Below are 16,550 nucleotides of genomic sequence, written 5' to 3'. Positions count from 1 at the left end.
GTTACTTTATTAAGTAATTTCTGTAAGAGCATATACAGCTAGTGCTAGAAAGGTCAGGTATAGAACTGGAATGACCTGCCCATCCGGAAGTTTTTTTCACTGTCCCAAGTTGTATTTTATTTCTGGTGGTGTCTGTACTGAGTATTAGGGAATAATTGAAATTAAAGAAAAAGAGGTAATGGAATTATATATTACATAATATATAATTATATATGAGATGGACAAGACAAATGTATTTCTTTAGGAATTGGTAATGTATGAGCAGGAGCTGAAGGAGTGGGTTGCTGAAATGATCTTGAGCCATCTTTGGTGAGAGAATGCATACTTCGAAGGACATGCTGATCGAAATCTTGTTTTAAGATCTTGGATTGATACATACCATAATACTTTAGAGCACCATTTGGACACTTGAACTGCAGTGATGATAAAAGAAGTCGATAAACTGCAAACTAATTCTGTTAAAGAAAAACAAAAATTTTAACTTACATGTTAAGACTAGAATTTGAGAAGTCCAATATGAAGACCTATAATTTGCCAGTTAGTTAATCCATAAGGATAGAGTAAAATGAATGAACGTCTTATTATTTACTGCTTCATGATTAAGCTGAGGCTCAAAAAGTTTAACTTAAGTTCACTTGATGATAATAGCAAACATCTTTCAGTGCTAGATACTTCAGTGTACTTTAACCTCACACACATCTCCATGAGCTAAGTAGTAGCTCTGTTTTCTAGATGAAGGAAGTAAATCATATAATAAGTGACAGAGTCTGGATTAAAAATCAGGCCTTTCTGGCTTAAGTCTATTATTGTCTGCTTAGTACAGTACTAACAAAATGATTATAATCTTAGTTCAAAAGTAGAAAGAACATTTCTTTTTTGTTTTTTTTTTTTTTTGGTTTTCTTTGAGATGGAGTGTCGCTCTGTCTCCCAGGCTGGAATGCCGTGGCGCGATCTCGGCTCACTCTGACCTCCGCCTCCCAGGTTCAAGCAATTCTCCTACCTCAGCCTCTCGAGTAGCTGGGATTACAGGCGCACGACACCACACGCAGCTAATTATTCTATTTTTAGTAGAGATGGGGTTTCACCATGTTGGCCAGGCTGGTCTCGAACTCCTGACCTCAGGTGATCCGCCTGCCTCGGCCTCCCAAAGTGCTGGCATTACAGGCGTGAGCCACCGTGCCTGACTGGACATTTCCTTTTAAATATCATTTGACATTCTTGAAAGCAATGTTTTTGTTCTTACAATAGGGCCTTTTAGAGAAATGCAAATTCGCTATATTTTATTAAAAAGAAAAAAATTGGTTAGATATGTGTACATTTTGCTCATGTTTCAATAAGCTTTATGTTGCAAATATAGTTTGCATATATTAATACTTGGCAAATAAGTGAAGGGGGGAAGAGTACATTTTAGTAAAGCAAGTTTAAGATACTTGGGTTTTTGGGGGTGGGGGAAGCAAGCAGGTAAGATCTCACTACCTACTGAAGAAACATCAGGAATGTAGAGAATACCTGATTTATTTGTGATACCAGGACCTGTTCTACAGGATACTGAGATCTGAGTGCCAGGGGCTCTATTGCTGAGAAATGTGAAATCCTTCAGTTTACCTTAAAAAAAAAATCTATGAGATCAGTGTACTAAACTTTTGATGTTGTGATATTAAAATTTATTTTCAAAGCTATCTTTATTGTAATGCAACACTCTTTGGGTTCTCCAAAGAGCGCTGATGTAAACTGGGCTAACAGGTGTGTATCATGTGTGACAGTTACTAGTGAGGGGGCAGTGTATTGCTCCTTTCTCTTGTCATGTATTTTCTATCTGATGACCTTTGCTAAGTGTGATGGGAAAATTGGCTATCAAATCTTACTGCATTTTTTTTTCCAGAGATTTTACTCCTAGGCTTTAAGAAAGACACATTGTAGTATTTTGAAATATTTCTCTTCTCTGACAGATGCTAGGACTAAAGTCATTGGACATCTATGGGGGACATCAAGAGGCTTAAAATGTTCCTTCTATCAGGTGTTTCACAATCTAGTTAGAGTTAAGGTTCTTGCCTGTTGTACAAGGCAGAGTGTGACAAATGTCTCAGGGGAGGTATAAAGTAATTTGAAAGAGGGCCAGGCATGGTAGCTCACGCCTGTAATCCCAGCACTTTGGGAGGCTGAGGCAGGTAAATCACCTGAGGTCGGGATTTGAGACCAGCCTGACCAACATAGATAAACCCCGTCTCTACTAAAAATACAAAATTAGCTGGAAGTGGTAGTGCATGCCTGTAATCCCAGCTACTTGGGAGGCTGAGGCAGGAGAATCATTTGAACCCGGGAGGCAGAGGTTGCGTTGAGCCGAGAACGCACCATTGCCCTCCAGCCTGGGCAACAAAAGCAAAACTCCATCTCAAAAAAAAAAAAAAAGATTATTGCCAATCAAATGCAGATGGAAAATACAGTAGTCACAGGATGAGAAACTCACATATATGGAGGGCTGACTTTTCACACAATGAGGGTTCTGCAGGACTAACTGCAGGATTTGAGTATGCATGAATTAGGGTATACTTGGGAGTCCTGGAACCAGTCCCCCACATATACTGAGGGACAACTGTACATTGTTTCTTCTGGAGTTATGAAAACATTCTGGAATTAATGGTGATGGTTGTACAACTCTGTAAGTATGCTGAATTATACACTTTAAAAGGATAAATTTTATGGTGTGTGAATTATATCTCAATAAAGCTGTTATAGGCCAGAAATAACGGCTCACGCCTGTAGTCCTAGCACTTTGGGAGGCCAAGGCGGGAGGACTGCTTGAGTCCAGGAGTTCGAGACCCGCATGGGCAACATAGCGAGACCCTGTCTATGAAAAATAAAAAAATTAGCCAGGCCAGGGGTGGGAGCTCATGTCTATAATCCCAGCACTTTGGGAGGCCAAGGTGGATGGATCGCTTGAGCCCAAGAGTTTAGCCTGGGGAACATAGTGGGACTCCATCTCTACAAAAATACAAAATTTAGCCAGGCGTGATGGCACACGTGTAGTCCCAGCTACTCGGGAGGCTGAGGTAGGAGGATCACCTGAGCCCAGGAGGTTAAGGTTGCAGTGGGCCATGATCACACCACTGCACTCCAGCCTGAGTGACAGAGAAAGACCCCATCTCAAAAATAAAATAAAATAAAATAAAGCTGTTATTTAAAAATCCTTTCAGGTGTGCCAGCATATTCCTAATACTAATGTGCTGCAAACATTAAAAATTTAACATGAGGCTGGGTGTGGTGGCTCATGCCTATAGACCTGGCACTTTGGGAGGTCAAGGCAGGCGGATCACCTGAGTCCAGGAGTCTGAGACCAGCCTGGGCCTCATGGTAAAACCTCATCTCCACAAAAAATACACAAACACACACACACACACACACACACAGAGCTGGGTATGGTGGTGCATACCTGTAGTCCCAGCTGCTTGGGAAGTTGAGATGGGAGGGTGGCTTGAGTCTGAGAGGTAGAAATTGAAGTAAGTTGAGATGTCATGCCACTACGTTCCAGGCTGAGTGACAGAGCCAGATCCTGTCTCAAAAAAGGAAAAAAAAAAAAAAAAAAGTCCGGGCATGGTGGCTTACATCTGTAATCCCAGGACTTTGGGAGGCTGAGGTGGGCAGATCACTTGAAGTCAGGAGTTCTGGAGTTTGAGACCAGCCTGGACAACTTGGTGAAATCCCATCTCTACTAAAAATACAAAAATTAGCTGGGCGTGGTGGCATGCGCCTGTAATCCCGGCTACTTGGGAGGCTGAGGCAGGAGAATTGCTTGAACCCAGGAGGCAGAGGTTGCAGTGAGCTGAGATCGCACCATTGCATTCCAGCCTGGGCAACAGAGTGAGACTCCATCTCTGAAAAAATAATTGAATATGACTTACACATATAACTATATAATTTGACAGAATTTGTCTTCATTACACTTAAATCCATTTGGAAATCTCTCACTAAAGCCACACAAAGACAACCATAGGCAACACCAACATGGATAAATCCAAATCACAGTTATAACAAACTAAGTAAAAACTCTGCACAAGGCCAGGCACAGTGGCTCACGCCTGTAATCCCAGCACTTTGGGAGGCCACGGCGGGTGGATCACTTGAGCCAAGGAGTTTGAGACCAGCTTGGCCAACATGGCAAAACCCTGTCTCTATTAAAACAATCAAAAATTAGTTGAGTGTGGTGGTACACGCCTGTAAGTCCAGTTACTCAGGAGGCCGAGGCACAAGAATCACTTGAACCTGGGAGGCAGAGGTTGCAGTGGGCCAAGATTATGCCACTGCACTCCGGCTTGGGTGACAGAGCAAGACTCTGTCTCAAAAAACAAACAAGAAACGGCACAAAACTTATATAATGCAAAATTTAAAATAAAATCCATTATTTAAGAACCTCCTGCTGGGGGCAGTTGCTCACGCCTGTAATCCCAGCACTTTGGGAGGCTGGGGCAGGAGGATCACTTGAGGCTAGGAGTTTGAGATTAGCCTGGGCAGCATGGTGAGACCCTGTCTCTAAAATGAAGAATAGAAAATTAGCTTGGCCTGGTGATATGCGCCTGTTATCACAGCTACTTGGGAGGCTGAGGTGGGAAGATTGATTGAGCCCAGGATGTTGATGCTACAGTGAGTCACGTTCATGCCACTGCACGCCAGCCTGGGTGACACAGAGTGAGGCCCTGTCTCAAAAAAAAAAAAAAAAAAAAAGTCATGTGAAAGAAAGGGGAGGAAGAGAGCTTCTAATTGCGAAAATGGAGGACTTTGTGGAAATGTTTGTGGCCTGGGCCACCAGGGCTGTGTAGACTTTAAACAGGCATAGATAGCAAGTCTGCCTGGCAGGGGTTTAAAATCAGGAAGGAATAGTAGACAGCCTAGAAACCATAAAGAAGAAATAATAAGTGAAAAAAATAGAATTTTATTTGATAGGAAATGTTGATTAGCTACAGAAATAGAGGCAAGTGTCTTTGAAGATTTTTTTTTTTTTAAAGGGAAATGACTTCATTAGAACTGAGTTTTAGGAAGTTTAGTTTTATAATACTTTTTAAAACATAACAGCTTTATTGATATAAAATTCATGTATCATAAATTTACCCTTTAAAAATATATAATGCTATGGTTTTTAGTATATTCGCAAAGTTGTGCAGCCATCACCACTATCACCCCAAAAAGAAACTCCATACCCATGACCACTCATTCTTTATTCTTTCCTTCCCTCAGCCCTAGGCAATCACTAATCTACTGTGTGTCTGCATAGATTTGCCTATTCTGGACATTTCATATAAATAGGTTCATACAATATGTGGCCTTTTGTGTCTGGCTTTCATTTAGCGTGTTTCCAAAGTTCATCCATATTGTAGCATGTATCAGTTCTTTTTTCCTTTTTTATTAGTGAATAACAGTCCATTATATAGATATACCACATATTGTTTGTCCTTTCATCAGTTGTTGGGCATTTGGGCTGTTTCTACTTCTTGGCTTTTATCAGTAATATTGTGATGAACATCTGTGTGCAAGTCTTTATGTGTACATTTGTGTTTTATTATCTTGAGTATATACCTAAGAGTGGAATTGCTGGGTAATATGGTAACTCTGTGTTTAACTTTTTGAAAAACTGCCAAGCTATTTTCCAAAGTAGCTGTACCATTTTACATTCCCACCAGCAATATATGAGCTTTTCAATTTCTCTATATCCTCACCAATACTTGTTATTGTTCATCTTTTTTTGTCATAGCCATCCTAGTAGATTAATTCTGTAATATTTGTCAAAGTGAATTGCAAAGGAGTAAGAGATCAGTGGCAGAGAGACTAGTTGGTAGGCTTTGCTGTAGTCTAGACCAACAACTTTATAAAACTTTGAAAATAAGACCCTCACTAAGAGAGATACATTCTATCATTACCTGGTATTTAAAGATATATATTCATAAATATTATAACTGAAACATTTTCATATTATATAGAATATACTCTCATTTTCTATCCTATTTATTCATCTTTTTAAAATACAATCCACTAAATTTATTTCATGACCCACATAGATTACAACACATAGTTTGAGGTACACTGTGCTTTATAGAGATATCGAGACTCTAAATTCAGGCAGTGATGGTGGTAATGGAAAGGAAAACACAGATTTCCTGGATGGAAAATACATTAGTAGTAGAATGAGCACTCAGTTAAGGCAGATACTTTATTTTGTTTATCCTATATGAATGAATGAATAAATTAACATTATTTGGGTGTGTGAAATGGAGGAAAACTGACTACATTTAGGGAATTAGAAAACCAGAAAGTAATGGTAGAAATGATGGTGAGTGAGTTTCACGAAGGAATAAAAAGTTACCATTAGAAAAAAAAGGCTTCAGAAAGCTTGAGGTGGAGAACTAAATAGTTCAAACAAAAAATCTGGCTCTAGCAGACAATAAAAGATTTTCAAGAAAGCAGTTTCATTAGAAGGGGTGGAATTCACTTTATTTATTTATTTTATTAATTTATTTTTTAAATAGAGGCGGAGTCTCACTCTGTTGCCCAGGCTGGTTTCAAACTCCTGGGCTTAAGGGATCCTCCTACCTCGGCCTCCCAAAATGCTGGGATTACAGGTGTGAGCTACTGTACCTGGCCGAGGAATTCACTTTATAGGTGGTTGAGGAAGCTGCTGGGTAATTTAAGTCAGTATTCATATACCACTCTTGTGAATCATTTATATATTTATTTTTCTTTTTGAAAGGAGGAAAGGATAACTCTACTGGTAGTTAAGGTACAAGAAGATTCCCCCTTCCTCCTTTAAAGGAATAGAAGGCAAGAAAAAGAATATTTAAGCCCCTTTTCGTCTTTGGATTTTGTGTTTTTCTGATAGTTCTCTTGCTAGAAAACCCTTTGTAGTACTCCCCTTTTCAGATTAAAGCTCAAAACCCTTAGCTTAATATTTAAGACCTTCCACAATTTGACCCTAACTCTTTGCATTGTTACTCTCTCATATGATTTTTCTCTCCTTCACCTTCCCTATCAGTTAGTCACCAAATCCTATTGTTTGTACCTCTCTATTATCATCTCTTGACTCTTCCCTTTTCATTCATACTGCCACTAACTTTTTTAACCTTTTATTTTGAAATAGCTTAAAACTTACAGAAGAATTGCAAAAGTAGTACAGAGTTTCCTTATGCTGTCCACCCAACTTGCCCTAATATTAATATAACTGTAGTACAGTAATCAGAACTGATAAATTAGCTGTTTATCATTTCTCCGTCATCTCTCACTCACATGGTGGCAACAGCCTAAACAGAAGCCTTGTCTCTAGTCTTGTCTTCTTCATTGATTTTCTATGTGGTATCCAAGGGTGATTTATGAAAATGTATAATATAGTTAAACCTTTGATATCTTTCCATTGCTGTTAGGATGAAGCCTCATTTTTAAATATACTTTCAAAGTCCTTTATGATCTAGTCCCAGGTAATTAAACAATCAACAATCTTAAAAACCTACTTACCTTTCCTGTTGCAGTGTTAATGCAGGAAACTTCCAAGCCTTCCATGTTATGACTCCTATTTTTTAATGTGCCTCTCCAATGAAATCATGTAGTGTCTAGTACTTCCCCTGTCAAGCTGTTTATTATTCTGTATTGTAAAGTAGTATTTGTCTAACTTCTTTACCAAACTGTAAGTTTCATGAGGACTCCCCATGGTGATCGAGTACCTAGCACTATACCTGGCACATAGTAGGGATTATGGTAGGGGCTTAGTATTGTAAATATCTGTTGAAAACATGAACTCCTTATCCTAGACAGATTTACTCATTGGATGTCTTAGGTATGTCATCATTTATGAAAATCATATGTACCTATCACCTTGTACTGTTATTTCTCCCCATCCTATAGAATTAAACCTGGTTTCCACCTCTTCTGTAAAGGCTTTTTTTGATCACACTTGCCTACCTTAATTGTTCTTTCCTGTAGATTCTTGTAACATTTATCTTTTTTTCCTTTATGCCCTTTCTCAGCAGAATCATCTTGCAACATTAACATCTTTACTACTCATTTGGTACCTATATGCTCTCTTATCTGTTTCCTCTTATATGTACTTACCTTATCCTTGAAATTCTGTATAACTATGTTAGTAGCAAGGTGCTTACTTTAGTTCTTTCTTCCTTTTCTTTCATATTTACTTAGCTTTTAGTACAGAAGACTGTGCTGGTGACTTTGGGGTTGCAAGATATGTATGGCAAGATCCTTGCCATAAAGGAAGTTGCATTCAAGTAAAGAAGATGAGAAATTGAAAGTTAGCATTTATTGAGTACTCCTTATCAATCAGGGATTATGGACGACTTTCACACAGTTGATCTTATTGAACAAATCCCAAGGGCATAGGGCAGGTACATTAATAGGTGAAAAGCCATATAAAGTGCTGTAGTATTTCATTCATTCAACAAATATTTATTGAAGGTGTACTCTGTGCCAGTCACAATGATATGTGCTAAGAACAGTTTTAGTTCTCACTGAGCTTACAGTTTTGTGGGGGATGTGAAAAGAAATAAGGCAATTATAGTATAGTCAGATAAGTTCCACAGTGATTGAGAATCTACTTTTGAGTACTTGCCTTCATGGAGCTCTCAGCCTAGAAGGGAGAGACAGACGGATAAGCACACAATGTACTATCCAGTATTTTATGTACCATGATGAGAGGAGATATACAGGGTGCTTGGAAGCTAAGAGAAGGAGCATCTAACTAAACCTGGGAAGCTGGGAGGAAATTCTGTCTAGACTGAGATCAGAAGGAAGAATTGGAGTTAGCTAGGCAGAGATGATAGGGGAAGTGTATTTGAGGCTGAGGCACAATAGGGTTAAATGTCCAGAGTTAAAAGAAGCGGGTAAACAGGGCCCTGATCACACAGGGCTTTATAAGGCATTTTGTCATACCAAATCTAATTTAAAATCATAAGCTGAGATAGAGTAAGCTTAGACTTTTGGCTCAGATTTCTACTCTGGATTTAGTTTTTGACATTGTCCTGTTTCAGTTTGTTTCTCTTTAGTGTGAGAATTGTTATTTCACAAAAATGGAATGAAGTAATATTTTGCAAAGAAAAAAAATCCCTACACAAACTATAAAAAAAACCCTGTTTATTAGTTAATATCCTTTATAGCTATAAAACCAGATTTCCCAAGATGGTTCTTCAAGGGCACCTTGAAGCAAAAATATATGTCCCAAAGGAGGCCTCCTGGAGTGTTGTGCCAGGGTGTGTTAAATAGTGTGCTTCTAGTTTGAAAGATTACTAGTGTAATGAGTGGAGGAAGTTGAGTCAGAATGGACTGAGGGAGACAAAGTGGTTTTATTGGTTTAGCCATTCTTGAAGAAATCAGAGCCATGGAGATCCCAGAAAGGTGTGACAAAGTCTTGAGATTTCAAAATCTGGATTTGCTAACTCACAACATTTGTTTTAGGCTTGCATATAATGAATTATTATGTTTTCTCTTCTTTGTAGAAAGAAATTCAAGCCATGAGTCAATGCCATCATCCTAATATTGTATCTTACTACACATCTTTTGTGGTAAAAGATGAGCTGTGGCTTGTCATGAAGCTGCTAAGCGGAGGTGAGTAGAGTACAAGGAAATGCTATAAGTACCATGGTTTGAAAAGTTAATAAAAGTTTCCTTCTTTTCTATCCTGATTTCGTTTTCATGGACATTTGCATTTGAGGAGATACTGAAAATATAGTATTTGCTGAAGATGCTAATCTATGAGCCAAGACAGGTTTCACACATTGCATTTGATTCATTTCATTGTCATGCTGCTTAAATCTCTCTTAATTTTTTTAAGAGACTGTCTGGCTCTGTCACCCAGGGTGGAGTGCAGTGGTGCAATCATAGCTCACTGCAGCCTCAAAACTCCTGGGTTCAAGTGATCCTCCCATCTCAGCCTCCCAAGTAGCTGAGACTACAGGCATGTAGCACCATGCTCAGCTACTTTTATTATTTAATTTAATATAATTTTTTTTTTGGAGATGGGGTCTCACTATGTTGCCCAGGTTCATCTCTTAACTCCTGTCTTCAAGCGATCCTTCCACCTTGGCCTCCCAAAGTGCTGGGATTACAGGTGTGAGCCATTGTGCCTGGTCTAAATCTCTCTTAATTTAGGATGCTTCCTTCTTGCTTCCTCCCTTCCATGATGTAAACTTACTGAAGAGTCTAGTCCAGTTATCTTGTAAAATATGCCATATTCTCGATTTATCTAAGTATTTTTTCTTGGTGGTATTTAACTTGATCCGTAGTCCTCTATTTCTTGTATATTGAAAATTAGATCTAAAGGCTTGATTAAATTCAGGTTAAATATTTTGCAGGAGAATACTTCTTGGTGATGCTGTGTATTTCATATTGCATTGCATCAGGAAATATTTGCTATCTGGTTGAATCTTTAATAGTGATGTTAGTTTTGTTTGCTTAAGATTAGGACAGCCAGGCCTCTCCATGGAAAAGGTAACATTTCCCCCTTTGTAGCTAGCAAGTAATCTGTGAGATGATACTTTGTGAGTATCCAGTTCTCCATAAGTTTTTTATCTTAATGATTTTCACATTCGTTGTTTGAATCCTTGTTTGAGTCAGTTATTTCATCAGGGGTTGTAAAACGGTGATTTTTCTTACAGCATCATTTCTTTTATATTTATAAACTGACATCCTTCTATGAAGAACTTTTCCTTATCAACTGGGACACTGATTAATCTGTACTCTAGTTCCTACTGAAAAGGCAAGATAAATAATTGAGTCTTTTTTAAGGATCAAGTTTTAGCGTAAAATGTTGGTTTAGTAATCATCTCCAGTGGTAGCAACTGAGAGGGTTTAAAAATTTTCCTTTTTCCAGTTGGGTAGGGCCTTAACTTTTTTGAGTATTATTATAGACGCAAGGATTTTTATGTATTCAGTGTCTTTCCATCAGTTATACTTTATTCTTTTTGACATGCAGGTTGTCCAAAATTTGTCAGGGGGAGCCCTTTTAAAGTCACTCTTATGTCCTCTTGATGTGAACCCATCAGTCTTTCATTACATCCTTAACTTTTTAATTCAAGATTCCCGAGGGTTATATTTGTATTCATCTTCCCAGACCCTGAATCAGCCAATACTCTAATGAGCTTTGGTATTTTTTCCTCGGGAATGGTACTTAGAAAGCATAACTTGGATGCCTGGAGTGCTCATTACTACTTCATTGCTTCCAGAGCTTGGAAATATAGTATATTAAAAATAAAATTATAATTTGACATCAATACAAGTTTCCAATACAAGTTTAATATCATGGACTTTTTAAGCTTGAATCTCTTTTCCTTTACACAGAAAATCTTGGTACCCAATATTAACATAATTACTTAAGTGCTTTATCTTGCAGTATATATACAATCATTTCTACTTTATTCTTACAATAAAATATAAATATTGCTGATTGCAAACTGTGAAACCTTGGCATGTATAGATCGAACATTTTGTTTTGGTTACCCAAAAGCTCATGCCATTTGGTAAATTAGTCATTTTGCCAAGGCATGGATTTGAATCACATGGCAAGACCTGTAGGACCAGTTAGTGATGGAGCCACATTGGCCTTCCTATCACTATGCTGGTTGGTTTTTGCTTGCATGTGTATTTTGTGGGGGAGTATGATTTTCCATCTTAGAATGTAGAGTTACAGAAAAGATAATCCACATTTGTTTAGTTTGCAATTTTATTGCTGTATCTCACTGAACACCATACTTCCCCAGAGAGACTATAAACAACATAAGGCTTTAGAATTAAATTTCAGTTTTTCTACTTAGCAGTTGTATGTCATTGGGAAAACTCTTTTCAGCTCTTCGAAACTTTTTACTTGTCTGTTAAATGGGGATACCTTTCTGCATTTCAGGGTATTGATGAGGAGTAAATGAGATGATACATGTAAATCGTCCACCACTGTGCTGACATTTAATAGGTGCACAAGAAATTTTAGTCATTAATAGTAATAAGCCCTTGCTATTTGATGCTTTTCAGTGTAGCCAGAATCACCTTTTTGTTTCAATCCCATTAGTGACACACTGGAGAAACTGGATTGCTTTGTTAAAGGCCCTGTTCATATGATGGTTGGAAGCCTTGCTAACACCAACCACCTTTCAAGATGGTGGTCAAGCATGGTTCTTTCAGTATGGAGAGATATGGGAGTATTAGGTAATACTGTATCTTTCGTTATTGATCACCTATAGCATAATTTTCTTTATTTATAATTTACAAGAATATGTAATACAAAATTTTTAACGTTTTGCAAAAAAGTCCTTTGATGAATGGGAATAAATTGTCTGCTTAATTCTCTCGTCCATACCTGTATGCCAGCCTATGCTTTCTGCTACTCCTAAGCAGAACGACTTTTTTTTTTTTTTTTAAGAATTCCTGTTCCTCTCTCAGTGAGTATATGTCTTGATCATAGAAGGGGCAGGACATGTAGATGGATGGGATGTCTTTTAAATGTAGCTCTTTGTCCCTCTTGGTCTTAAGTTTTCTGGGATATTACCCAATTTTTCTAGCCTAGCACTCAGCAGATTTCCTGGAGGATAATTTTCAAATATGTTCCAGTTAGTCATAACTCTTTTTATAAGTGCTTATATTTTTATGAGTCAACATGATCATTACATCTAACCTTTTAAATATTAAAAATTTTGCATTTTTTAGGAAAATGAAATCTTTTGTTGTTATAAAATGAATAAACATTTAAACTGAGATGATACATTAGGCAACATTTAGAAAACAAAAGTTAGAACTAAGCACAGCTTAAATTTTTTTTTTTAAACAGGAAGATGTGTCAGAATTATAGCTTAATTAAAATGCCATTCATCAAATACTTATTGATCTCCAGTACACTGGTGAATAAAGCTATCAGATCCTTGCTCTTGTGGGCTATGGGAACAAATTCCAGGAGAACTTAACCTTATTGAGGGAGAACAGTTGCAGTGGGATTAACTAAAACTTGCCTCTGGAGGTGAAGTCCAACTGAGATCTAAAGAATAAGTAATAATTGGCTGGGTGAGGTGGCTCATGCCGGCTGTCCCAGTGCTTTGCGAGGCTGAGGCGGAAGGATTGCTTTAGGCCAGGAGTTCAACAGCCCAGCCTGGGCAACATGGCAACACCCTGTCTCTACCAAAAATAAAACAATTAGCTAAGCTTGGACATGTAGCCCTGGCTACTTGGGAGGCTGGAGGATAGTTTGAGGCCAGGAGTTTGAGGTTACGGCAAGCCATGATCTTGCCACTACAGTCTAGCCTGGGCAACAGAGTGAGACTCTGTCTCTACAAAAAAATTAAAAATTAAAAAGAGTAATAATTAGCCAGGTGAAATGGAGGCTGGAGTTAGTACTGGGGAAAGATGGGAGATGTGATCCAGCTAGAGAGAATACTGTGGAAACAGGAATGGAGACAGGATGGAGCGTGTATGTCTTGAGAACTGACAGATTCACAGCTGGAGCAGAGAGAATGAGAGAAGAGGACTATTGGTAGAGGTTTACTGATAAGCAAAGACTCCCAAAATTAAAAAAATGTAAACAGAGTTAACAGAAATATGTATAGGGTACCTTCTTTCATATCAACTTTTTAGTCAGAATATTGAAAACAAAAGCATAGTTTTGATTTAGGAACATTGTACTGATGTAGAATTTAATAAGCTAATTAAATCATAAAATGAATAGTGAGTGTCACTCCTATCCCACCAACCAGGTGTACATCCTGGTTAAAATAAGTTTAATTGTGTCAATATTATAATCATTTAATGATGCTTCCTTATAACTGTAATATTCCTATCTTTGCTAATTAAAACTCTTATGTTGAATGTTGGAATTTATTACTACAGGAAGTTAAGCTTTAGAAGTTAGAAGCACTTTTGGTATAAATAGCTATTTCCAGTTTATTAGCACCAAACTGCATATGTAAGCTTTTTAGAGATCAAAGTAATTAAGAAAACTTCTGAGAGGAAAAAAAAAAGGTACCTGTAGTGCTTAAAGGGAGTAAGTGTAGAAATGCAGAATCTAATGTAAATTCACTGTCTTAGATGGTTGTTTAAGGATGCCCTCAACTTTGTCTTTTTCTAAGAGATGAAATGCATGGGGATTTTCTTGATCTAAAGGAGGATCCAGGTAAAATGTCTGATACTAATAGTGACCAGCTTTGGATGTTCAAGCAACAATGCAGGGTTTTAAAATTTCTGTAACATCTTTTGGTCTAAAATGGAATACTCAGACCAAGCAAATTTTGGCCTCTTTGAAACCTTCTGAGGCTTAGGAAGACATAAGCAATAACTGTAGTAGCTAAAGATTTATTAAAACTTCCTAGTAGAGATACCAGTAACTAAGTTGAATGAATTGATTTTATATTTAAAGAGTATCTTTTCATACTAGTAAGGTGAGGAAATTAACTTGTTGATGGGGTCATTAATTTGATTGAGTTATAATTTTCAGACTTAACAAGTGTCTGAAGCCAGCAGCTGCCTCACTACTTTGTCAATATTATTTTGATATTCTGTAATGATTTTATTGTACAATTAAAGTTTTGCATTGCTTTTTAAATGTTCCATGCCACAGGCTATGAAGCCTGACAGGGGATTATTTTTTGGGACTAGATGATCTACATTTAAACTTTTTGCTTTGTTACAAAATTTGTACCAAATACCCTGTTTCCCATTATTTATTTACTTTTATTCTGAAAAATGTTTGGATTTTAATGGGCAGCTTTCATCAAAATTATCTAAGTTGTTAAATGCCTTTTAAAATCCAGCTTCTTGGGCCCTACCTCAGTTCTCTTGAATGACTGTCTTATAGGGCCTGGGAATATGCATTTTTACTAGCTTGCCAAGTAATTCCTTCACACATTAAAGTTTGAGAACAGATTATCCCTATATACTATTTCTTACAAATCGTGCGTGAGGACAAAATACTACATACGCGGTTATAACTTTCCCTTATTATTCCTACTTTAGGTATTAATTGAGTTATTCAGTGATAATCTACTTCCTCCTTTTGCTTAGCATATTTTCTCTTCACCTTTCTCTTAGCTGACATGAATTCTTTATAATTTTGATATTTAAGGATGGAGGATTATAAACACCGTCATCGAGTTAGAGGCTACAAGAGGCTTAGAAAACCAAATGGGTAAGAAGCGGGGGAGCTTACAGGACCAGTATCTCTCAGTTAAGGATGAAGGTCTTAGTGACGATTAATGTCTTAGTGATGATTCCTCCACCCATAAGAATTATCTTGTTGGGAGGAGTTTGAAACTGAAGATAAATTGTTATGCCAAAGAAGAAGGGTTTCTTATATAAACTTTGTTCAAAATGTCCGTTCCGGACATAGACTAGAGATGTGCATTGCTTTAATCTTCCCATTGATCATTGGATGATGTGAAATCAATACAAATCTAAAAGTTTGAAAAGGAGTTCCTGCTTCAATCTCTTTGCAGACTTAATCACTTTTTATGTGCCCCAAGATATTTGATGCTGCATTTGTTTCATCTACCAGACTAGAAGTTCCCTTAAAGTTAGCAATCATGTCACGTATATCTTGTCATATTTGGTGGCACCCAGTCTTAGATCTCACATGTAATGTAATAGGGCTTAATTGTTAAGTGAATAAGTTGTGTTAATTTTTCATTTCCAGTAGGAATTTGTTTTCCTTTGCATTCCCTATTTTAGGTATTATGTTATAAACAGTGTTTATGATAATTTTAGGTATTACATTGTGAACAGTGTTTATGATCAGTGTTAATATAATTGTTTTCTTACTAAGCAGTACTTATGTGGCCTGGATTTCCTGAACAGCGAAACATGTGGCCCTTTGGTGTAATCACTTTGCTTTGGGGATTAATGTGTGGTTGATTAAGCAGAACAAACTTCTTCCTTAGGTCTCTCCCCTTCTGGATCACAAGCTTATGAATTCCAGCAACGGAGAGGGGAAAGAACCAGTGTAATAATGTGTTAGGAAAACCTGTCTGGAAGCTGTCTGGAGAGTGAGTCTCTTTGGTTCACTCTTCAGAGAATAAACTGCCTATCTCCTATTGGAGGTGGAGAGTATTAGTGGGCAAGCCTCCATGGAGGAAGAGGAATCTGAGAATCTTACTCTGTCTTATCTGAACTTTCAACCAGTTTTTCTGTTTTCAACCCTTTCCTTCACTTCTTCCTCACTTGGTGTGGGGAAGTATGGTACTTGCTGTGTGTAGTTCTGAGCCTTTCGGGAGCTCTGGGTAGGGATCACTTTGTCCTAAATGGCATAGCTCCTCTGCAAGCACTGAAGTTCAGATTTCTCCACTGTGCTTAGTTACTTTTTCTTTTTCTGCTATCTTCCAGAATATTGTTGCCATCTCTCTTCTGTTATCTTTCCTGTTCTCTTTTTAAATTATGGGTTTATGCCTTTTTAATCAGGTTTACCAAGTTAGTGGATTTTAAGTAGGAGCTAAAATAAACTTGCGTTCAGTCCTTCATGTTTTTGAGAATTCCATCTTCTTTCTATGTATTTGGAAGTATATTTTTTCTTGTTAAAGTGTGTGAAGTAAAAGTACCCAGTA

The 16,550-nt window shown here is 37.6% G+C and overlaps 1 protein-coding gene across 2 annotated transcripts in view; it reads left to right on the top strand.

Moving 5' to 3' along the window:
* Positions 1 to 16,550, top strand: part of OXSR1 (oxidative stress responsive kinase 1) — a 92,862-nt gene that overhangs the window by 18,688 nt on the left and 57,624 nt on the right. For both annotated transcript variants that reach the window (XM_054481234.2, XM_063662024.1), the window contains exon 3: positions 9,483 to 9,591. In XM_054481234.2, the coding sequence (XP_054337209.1) occupies positions 9,483 to 9,591 (109 nt within the window). The remainder of the gene's footprint in view (positions 1 to 9,482; positions 9,592 to 16,550) is intronic.

This window comes from Pongo pygmaeus, chromosome 2, assembly GCF_028885625.2.
Source record: "Pongo pygmaeus isolate AG05252 chromosome 2, NHGRI_mPonPyg2-v2.0_pri, whole genome shotgun sequence".
NCBI classification, from domain to species: Eukaryota; Metazoa; Chordata; class Mammalia; order Primates; family Hominidae; genus Pongo; species Pongo pygmaeus.
The sequence above is the reverse complement of the archived record's forward strand: the minus strand, read 5'-3'. Positions and strand labels throughout refer to the sequence as shown.